The 9,224-nt window shown below is 35.5% G+C and overlaps 2 protein-coding genes across 2 annotated transcripts; one reads left to right on the top strand and one right to left on the bottom strand.

Moving 5' to 3' along the window:
* The first annotated feature begins 847 nt into the window (after positions 1-847).
* LOC139866899 (8-amino-7-oxononanoate synthase) lies at positions 848-5,173 on the top strand. Its single transcript, XM_071855193.1, has 11 exons — positions 848-1,138; positions 1,616-1,761; positions 1,838-1,945; positions 2,490-2,725; positions 2,815-2,856; positions 2,987-3,074; positions 3,163-3,296; positions 3,484-3,572; positions 4,392-4,542; positions 4,644-4,712; positions 4,855-5,173. The coding sequence occupies exons 1-11, from the start codon at positions 916-918 to the stop codon at positions 4,979-4,981; spliced, it is 1,413 nt and encodes a 470-aa protein (XP_071711294.1). The 5' UTR covers positions 848-915; the 3' UTR covers positions 4,982-5,173.
* A 1,210-nt stretch (positions 5,174-6,383) lies between these two features.
* Positions 6,384-7,821, bottom strand: LOC139869051 (putative kinase-like protein TMKL1). The gene is made up of 2 exons (XM_071857382.1): positions 7,329-7,821; positions 6,384-6,934 (listed from the first exon to the last, which is right to left on the bottom strand). Exons 1-2 carry the CDS (start codon positions 7,819-7,821, stop codon positions 6,384-6,386), a joined length of 1,044 nt encoding a protein of 347 aa, XP_071713483.1.
* Positions 7,822-9,224: the final 1,403 nt, after the last annotated feature.

Here is a 9,224-nt window from a genome sequence, read left to right as displayed (position 1 = left end):
CTTATAGTAAACAAACCAAACTACCTACATCATATCGATTATGTTTCCATTTTTTACACAATCTTCCTGACGTTAAAAATGCATATGACATTAGGTATACTAAGTACTAACGACGTGCGGTGTATCCAAAAACACCCGTAGCAAAGCGTTTTTATTTCCGTAAATACATAACGCTACGTTAACTATGATTATGTAACCCGAAAGGCACCGCGGCATCGCGCGGACCACTTTTCTAGTTATATACATTACACGTATATTTTTTTCATTAACAGTCGTGATATATATGACCACATGCGTTATGCTTTCTTGAGTGTTACTCTGTATTTAAATATTTATTCAAAATATTGACTTTTGTAAGATGCTTTCCTTGTTACTAATTGTTTATAGTCCATGACATCCCAAATTATGGAATGAATGTCAATAATTAATTTATTTATTAATAATTAATAAGTAAGTAAAATTTGTATGATAAAAATTGAGTTATAGCTTAACTGGTAGTGACTGCTTCTTTAGCGAGAGGTCAAAAGTTCGACTTTGCTGAACTGCAAATTTGCACTCAATGTTATCCTATCCATTCAGGTCGCATTTCGCTTAGTGCGGGGTACCGGGAAGGAGGAGTTTTACCGGCCATGCTTTTGCATTGGTTCGAATTTGCTCCGGTGACAGTAGTTGGAGGCGGTTTAAGTAACTACCAAAAATGAAAGCGTTCATGGTTTAGCAGGTCATCATAAACTCATATTTAATTGTGGACTGCTAAAAATTGTTGTTTAAGAATCAGTCCCTTTTATTTTACTAATTATTAGCACCGAATCTTGGATGATACCAAAATAAGTAGTACTCCGTACTACAATTATAAGACGCCAAAAAGCATCTAAGCTGAATTTCGAAGATTCAGCGCATTTCACATTCTATCCGATGTCCTCGTGGGACGAATGGGTGGAACAAGCACTTTCAACACTCGATTCTATGAAAATATTGCGCTCATTAAGACCCATTCATTACCAATTCGAATCTGAACACAAAACTGATAACGCCTTCAAGGTGTTCGACGGAATGCGCCAATGGGATAGAGCTTCTGTTGAAATAGAAATTGCAGAATCTACTTTTCAGAGATGGATCCAAGATGCTCCTAGTTCTGGTATAATATAATCACCATTTATATCATATCATAATCGTTGTGTGATCAAGAAGATTTTTAAGTTAGCAAATTGTATTTTGGTTATGAACTGGTTGCAATTTAGAAAAATTGATAAAGCTTATTGTTTTGACTACTTACAAGCTTATAAGTAAAATTACTATACACCCATCAGCCTCTGATATAAGCTTACAGATTGTGATATAATGTGACCGTTTTCTTGAAATATTTGCAAACACATTGGGGCTTTCTTTGTTGGCTTTCGGAGGGGCTCGAGTTTAGTTAGCTTTAGCTAGGTTTGTTTTCTGCTTTCGAGCCCCGTCCGCGTTTATTTTTGTATCTTGTTTTTCTTTTTCTCTTTTCGAGAAAAAGTTTGTTATAAAGTTTTCGTTTTTGGCAACAAAAAAAAAAAAAAAATTTGCAAACACATAATTTCTATAATATATTAGAGTTTTGTTAAGTGAGCTATGATTTTTACAGGTGACGATGACCTTGCATTTGGTGATGAAGTTTCTGATAGTGAAGTTGGGACGTCCCTTAAACCGTTGAGAAAACTCCTATTATTCTCCGGGAATGATTACTTGGGGCTCAGTTCTCATCCGATGGTTGCGAAAGCTGCGTCAAAGGTGAGTGCTAGATTTTAGCTTATTATATATCTCGTTATGTACGTTGTGTAATTTTATTTTCTTGTTCTGTTAATAGGCCGTTCAAGAGCATGGGATGGGTCCAAGAGGTTCGGCTCTAATATGTGGTTACACAACTTATCATAGATTATTGGAATCTTGTTTAGCAGAGTCAAAGAATAAGGAGGTCAGATCTCGCTCTTTATAAAAAGTAACATTGAACTCCATCATGATCACATTTAATGTACACATTATTCGAGTCATGGTCTTAATCATCAGTTCATCATCAATTATAAGAAACGGTCATCCGAAATTTGAAGTTTGCATAGATGTTACAAAATGGGTAATTTGGGTAACAGGTCATCATGACTAATTTTTCTTTATGGGTTCAAATATTGTGGGTTGACCCCAGGTGAATTTTTTTGTCCAAAGTTAATAAATGCTTTGTTTTCCTGATAAGGCTACATGCAAATGTATTATATCAATAAAAATCAAAATTTCTGAAAATAATCATTTAGGAGCATCAAAAGTACACTTTGGGTTACTTCTATAACATTTCCTTTTTAAGCTATTTCATTTTATCCATTAGAGATAAGACATAACTGTAGTTGACCCGTTTATAAGTACATGAGTCGAAATTTCACTTCTAATACTTTCTGTTTATGCCTATGTATTTATATTGCATTTCCATACTAACTGAAAGCTGATATACTTATATACGGTTACTCTAGGATTGCCTTCTATGTCCCACAGGGTTTTCAGCCAATATGGCCTTCATGACAGTAGTGGGATACATTGGTTCACTCTCAACTGTAAATGAATCACCATTGAAGGATGGTGTTGCAATATTTTCTGATGCTTTAAATCACGCATCGATAATCGATGGTATTCGGCTGGCTGAACGACAAAAAAGTGTGCAAGTTTTTATTTATAGGCATTGTGACATGACCCACCTTAATGGATTACTGTGAGTATCCACTTTTTAACGTGTAACAATCTAAGTTAGTTACTTTTTCATGTACCGTCTTATGGTTGATGTTTTTTATTATTTGGCAGATCGAGTTGCACTATGAAGAAAAAAGTAGTTGTGACAGACAGGTAGAATAAAGTAGCTATACTGTTATATATAAGTCGTCTGTGTATTCTAATCGGTTTTATGTATTAAATTACATGTGTGTATATGATAGGTATGTTAAGGAGATGTATGTATTTTTGTGACTTTTATCAGCTTATTTAGTATGGATGGAGACTTTGCACCGATGATCCAGCTTTCAAAGCTTCGCAAGAAGCATGGTTTTTTGTTGGTGGTTGATGATGTAAGTTCCAACCTATTTGACCCGTTTGAAGCATTTGACTGATTTCTCTGTTAGCTATTTTATTTATTTATTTATTTTTTAATCATAGGCTCATGGAACACTTGTTTGTGGGAAAACTGGTGGGGGTGTACCCGAGGAATTTGGGTGTGCAAATGATGTTGATATATGTATAGGCACACTTAGCAAGGCTGTAGGTTGCCATGGTGGTTTCATTGCCTGCAGGTTCTTATCTCCTTAAATTGTTACATCCATTAATGCTTTCCATTACATATCATATTTCAATATAGTACTAGTAATTTGTAGATTTTTCGATATGTTGGTGTAGTTCTTTTATATGTCCTATGCACATGGTCTTGCATTAATGCGAGTGCTACTGACCATCTGTTTTAATTTAACAATAATTAAACAGCAAAAGGTGGAAACAACTGATTCAATCAAGGGGCCGTGCTTTTATTTTTTCTACTTCGACACCTGTACCCATTGCTGCTGCTGCACATGGTAACTTTCTATTCTATGTTTAATTTAAAGCTTACAGATGTGTGGGATCAAAGGTAGATGTTGCGATTTTGTCCCGTTTACTTATGTATGGGTAGACTCGTTATCACACTTTTGCAATCACCATATCCCCCAATTTCCAAAAATGTGTAGATCGGAATGGACACCCAAACCCACCCCGTAAGAGTCGGATGACTGTAAGTTACCTCCACCGACCCTTATGTGGCAGGAACGAGGGGAATCTCATTTCGGCAAGAGGTATATATTCTTGCCACGAGTGGGGTCGAACCCGCCATATTTCAAAAGGGTTTAACATAGCAGGCCCCAGCTTCTAAGGCAAAGGGTACCATTTGAGCTACTAGCTCGTTGGTCTATATCTCACAATTAGCAAGACCACTTCCTATAATTCATTACACCGTGTTAAATAAAATGTCCACACCTAAGTAGTTCTATGATGATACATGCTCGACAAATACCCTTAATCAACTATGTACAAAGTTATAAATAAATCATTAAAAGAAAAGGTCATTAAAGGAGCATTGGTCAACCGGGGGTTGGGGGGGGGGGGGGGGGGGGGGGTGGCGGCATGGTAAGACCCTGACCTTCCAATGTGGAGGTCAAGGGTTCGATTCCATGCACCCATAAAGTTATTCTCCCTCATGGCCACAGAGGTTCGCCTGCAATGACTCCGGGCTGCTCGCAAGGCGGGCAGTTGCCCTAGGATTAGTCAGTTAAAAAAAAGTTGAATACCCAAGTTACCAAAAAAAAAGGATCATTATTCAAATACCATTTTTATTGTGCCAATCGTGCCAATACATGTAGCTGCTGTGGTTGTCGCAAAGAAGGAGACATGGCGTAGAAAGGCTATTTGGAATCGGGTACAAGACTTTCGCACTCTAACCGGAATTCCTATCACAAGTCACATCATTTCCCTTATAGTAGGAACTGAAGAACAAGCATTAAAAGCAAGCCGGTCTCTTTCTTTCTTTTGTTCCTTTTCTTGTTTTGTTACTTGTTGCATTTTTTCTTTTTCTAACTTTTTTTTGTTTTGTTTATAACTATAAAATGGTATAGGCACATGCTTAAATGCGGGTTTCATATAACTGCAATCAGGCCTCCTACTGTCCCAGCTAACTTGTGCAGGTTAGTAATAAAAATGATACATGGCATATGTTATTGTCATTTTACAGTAATGCAATATCCATATCTGTAAAATAAATCACATGAAAAAGAACTACAGATTTGCTTCTAACTATAATCAAAATTTGTTCATTTAAACTTGCAGGCTGAGGATCACTCTTAGTGCGGCGCACACAAGTAATGATATAAAAAAACTCACATCTGTATTATCCCAATGCATAAGTTTAAGAGAGAGTGGGTATTTCTACACAAACGGCACAGCAAAACTCTAGCATCCAACAATGGTGATTCCTGATATGCAAATCAAGTGACAAATAATTTAAAAAGCAACAGGCGCCAAATATAACAAATCTATCAAACTTATCATAAATATTTTCAGATATTTGAATTTTAAAACACTTTTTGCACTCTCAAGGGGATGTTTTTGGAATCTAACCAAAAAATTTCCAATATTTGAGAGGATTTTTAACATGTATTTCCATTGTTGACTGACATGTGAGTTATTAGCTATTTGGGTGGTTGTAGTTGTTGTATGAAAGCCACATTTAATTAAATTTGAATTGGCATCGTGTCTCTTTGTGTCTTTGTTGTTTTTGAGTTTGGTGTCTCTGTTAGTTGGTTTTTTAGCGTTGTTTTATTTCCGGTTTATAGTTATATCAATTTGTTTTGGATTTTGATTAGGTATGGTCAAGAGGATCGGTATAGATGTTCGTAAGGTTGTGTCTAGGTATGAGGTCTCATCACGGTTTTCTCGTATCATTTGTTGAAGGCGTTTTCTATTCGAAAATGTTTTCCATAGTTTATATAAGTTTTCGTTTTTTTTTGCCCAAAAAAAAAAAAATTTAAATTCGATTCACTCTTCATCGAAGTAGGATCAAAAAGCACACTAATATGATCTCCAAATCATCCATATAGTCATTGAGGAGATCACAAAGGATCTCTTCTTCATGTCAATCGATTCTCTCTAATTATCAATCCATTCGAACATTGTAGTACACGATGAGAAGTTTGGAAAATCAGTCTCACTACACGTCCTAACTTTCCTCCAAATCAAAGAAGCCATAGCACAAGTGAATAAAATATGATCTAAAGTTCCAACTCTTATTACCCGAGGTTTTACCTTCTATGGGAGAGCGAGTGTGCTCGTTCATAAGAGGGTTTCCTCGTTTACCAAAAAAAAAAAAAAAAGTTCCAACTCTTGTTTGAACAAACTGGGCACATTATAGAGTTGATTTACTGATTTCCATTCCGTTTGTCGATATATTCAACCGAGTAGGTAACGTTGTCTAATTTTGCATGCCAAATAAACATATTTAAATTTCTAGGAATCAACTTACTCCACTTGTACAAGGAGATGCAGCAGCCGAACTTGAAACCACGAAAAGTATAACATGAACTATCACTGTAATATTCGGGCTTTTGTACCCATACATATCGTAAATATTACACTAATAACACAAATATTTTGGAGTCCCCAGTCCTTTTGTTTCCAAGAATCAAAGAACAAAGTGCATGCTACAGCACAAACCACTAATACATACTACCATTTTCTACTACCAAAAAATGAAAATAATGATAGAATATACAAAACAACCCATTGTTTCCTAACTTTGCACTAAACAAATGCAACCACCTTGAATCTCAAAGTCAATAAGTCTTCAAGATTATGGACAATTATCGAGATTCCGATCTGCAGGATACAATGTCTTGTAACTTCTTGCAAATGTACTTTATGTCGGGTCTAAAAGAAGGCAATGGCGAACAACAAGCAATAGCAAGCTGAGACAACTTCATAATGTTTTCTTCATCAACTGGATCCATTATCCAGTTATCCAAGATTGCATTAGATCTAGTTTCTTGATCATGGATTTGTTTGTCATTATTATTTGGTTTTTTATCACCTAGTAATTCAAGTAAGATCACTCCAAAGTTGAATATATCTGTTTCAAAACTTGCGTTTTCTGGTTTAATCAATTCGGGCGGTTTGTAACCTTCTACAGCAGCATCTTCCACCATTTCTTGGGCTGCTGATGTATTTAAGAGCAAATGTATACCGAAATCGGATACAAACGGCTGCCGATTTTGGCCTAAAAATATGTTTTTCGATTTCAGATTTCCATGGATAATTGGCTTTTGAAGGCCTGTATGAAGATGGTGTAATCCTTTAGCAATACCAACTGTAATTTCATAAATAACTCTCCATTTATGTAATTCACCATTTCCATCTGCCCAATTGAATAGTGAACATGACAACCATATAAGGTGGAGTAATTTACAACAAAATAAGCATATGGTACTACATTGTTAGAAGCTAGATAATTTGTTTCAAGTAAATCCAAAGAGAACCCAACAAAAAGATCAAATCTTTATTGCAGACTTGCAGCAAAATAATAACTTGTGGTTAATTAACTAATACTACGTATATAAACACTGAATCTTTACCTATATTTGTAGATTAATTGAAGTACAACAAAAGAAACACAAAGTACTACATTGACAGAGGTTTAAGAAACTTGTTTAATTCAATACAAACAAAACCCAATTAAAAGATTAAAACTTTGTTGCATATACTCATCAATCTCTATTTTTCAATGCATATTATTACTTAAAAAAATGTACCTTTTATGAATTGAGCAAGATTTCCTCTCCTATAAAAGGGATGAACAAGAAGCTTTTCACTTCTAGAACCAACATAAAACCCACAAAGAGGAACCAAATTAGGATGCCTAATTAACCCAAGAAGTTGCACCACATGCATAACATCTTGTACATCCCTAGTACAAGCTGGTCTCAAGAATCTCAACACCACAACTGAATCACTTGTCACTAAATTAGCCCTGTACAAAGTACCATAACTTGACTTACCAATAACCTCACCAGGTGCATCCAATATGTCTAAACTAGTTAAATCTTGACCACCTTCAAACTTTATCAACTCACCTTTTGTTTCCACTTCTTCAACTTCAAAGTTTGATTCTTTATCCCAAGTTTCATTTTTTAAACACCATTTTCTTTTGCATACATAAATCAAATAAACCAATGCAACAACAATGCATAATGCAAAAGAACATGATAATGTAACAATTAGTATAAGTTTGTGTCTGGCCTGCATTGTGGGGTTGAACAAAATCTTGATTAAAAGGCTAAAAATTGAATCTTTTTAGTGGGATTTATTTATAAATGTAGACAGGATCTTTCATGCTTAAGTTGGACACATTTGATTTTGGGTGTGTTGGTAAGTGAAATGCAATTAAAGAAGTGGGGTTGGTAAAAAAAATAATGAGTATTTAAGAGACAGAACTTGAAGCCACTATAATTTTGGAATTACAGAAAAAAAGGTAGTATATGTTTCTTTTGTTCTGTTTGGATTTTGGAACATGCTTTTAGCAACAGTTTTCTGCTTTCAAAATATTGAAGTGTTGACTTTGTTGAGATTCCTTGTTTCCTTAACTTGTTCTGATGATATGTGAAAACTCCAAAGGGTATCAGGTATCAGATAGAAGAATCATACCCTTTATAGGCAATAAGTTTTATTTAACTCGGATAGTATGTTGCTACGGACCGGTATATCCCGGTAACAGATGAAGAATCTAGTTAAGGAAATTGTGTCATACACAAGGCCAGTTCAACCTAATATTGGGTTAGATCGTTTTTAACTTTCTCTTTTTGATTATTTATTAGCAATCTGATTATTACGTTTGTGATAACATGTTTGGTTAACACAAACAATCAAATTGTGTTGTAGTTCATGTAGTAGTGCGTGCCTCTTTTAGCGAGATGTCGAGAGTTTGACTCCCGTGAGGGTACAACATTGCACACAAGGTTGCCCCTTTACCCTTAAACTCCACCCAAGGGTGCCTTCTGCACATTGCGTTGCGGGGGCAGTGGGGAGGGGGTTTACCGCCCATTTCTTCGGATTGAGTCGAGTTTTCTCTTTGGCAGCAGTTGAGGGCGAGTTATGCGACTGCGGGAGATGAACGGGTGGGTGGTTAATCCCGTACTACTGTTCAAAAAAAAATACTGAGTAATTGTTTAATATCGAACTATTCTAATATCATCCAATGGTTTTTATCTTGGTGTTTCTCGATCGGATTCTGAAATAAATAGGAAACTAACACCAAAATAGACCCAAAGAAGCAACAAATAAATATTAAAACATATATAAATATATAATTATGATAGCAATTTCATAGTTCTCTGTACTACTTATTTATAGACATTCTCTCTTGCCAGTCATTTCTTTTCCTTTTATTCTGCAACAAAAATTCACAGCTTCTAAAGAAAAAGACCACGGAAAAATCGAACACAAAAAAAAAGGAAAAAAAAAAAGACGAATGGGCAGTGTCTTTTGTAACGCTACTTCTAGACCCCACCATGGCGTCGTCAGGTGTGTGAGAGATGCCCTAATTCATCGTCGTGGATTAATTTTTAGCACGAAACACCTACGATTTCCGTGCTTTAAGTAATCTATACATACATATTTATTGATTAAAGAAAAACATGACAGTCTACAAC

The sequence above is a fragment of the Rutidosis leptorrhynchoides genome, chromosome 9 (genome assembly GCF_046630445.1).
Source record: "Rutidosis leptorrhynchoides isolate AG116_Rl617_1_P2 chromosome 9, CSIRO_AGI_Rlap_v1, whole genome shotgun sequence".
NCBI lineage: Eukaryota > Viridiplantae > Streptophyta > Magnoliopsida > Asterales > Asteraceae > Rutidosis > Rutidosis leptorrhynchoides.
The sequence above is the reverse complement of the archived record's forward strand: the minus strand, read 5'-3'. Positions and strand labels throughout refer to the sequence as shown.

Excerpts from the sequence above, each read along its gene's own strand:
- LOC139866899 (XM_071855193.1), top strand. The coding sequence starts at position 916 with ATGTCCTCGTGGGACGAATGGGTGGAACAAGCACTTTCAACACTCGAT. Across the intron at positions 2,726-2,814 it reads ACCCACCTTAATGGATTACT|ATCGAGTTGCACTATGAAGA; the intron begins GTGAGTATCCAC and ends ATTATTTGGCAG. Across the intron at positions 4,543-4,643 it reads CAAGCATTAAAAGCAAGCCG|GCACATGCTTAAATGCGGGT; the intron begins GTCTCTTTCTTT and ends AAAATGGTATAG.
- LOC139869051 (XM_071857382.1), bottom strand. The coding sequence starts at position 7,821 with ATGCAGGCCAGACACAAACTTATACTAATTGTTACATTATCATGTTCT. Across the intron at positions 6,935-7,328 it reads TCTTGCTCAATTCATAAAAG|ATGGAAATGGTGAATTACAT; the intron begins GTACATTTTTTT and ends TCAATTGGGCAG.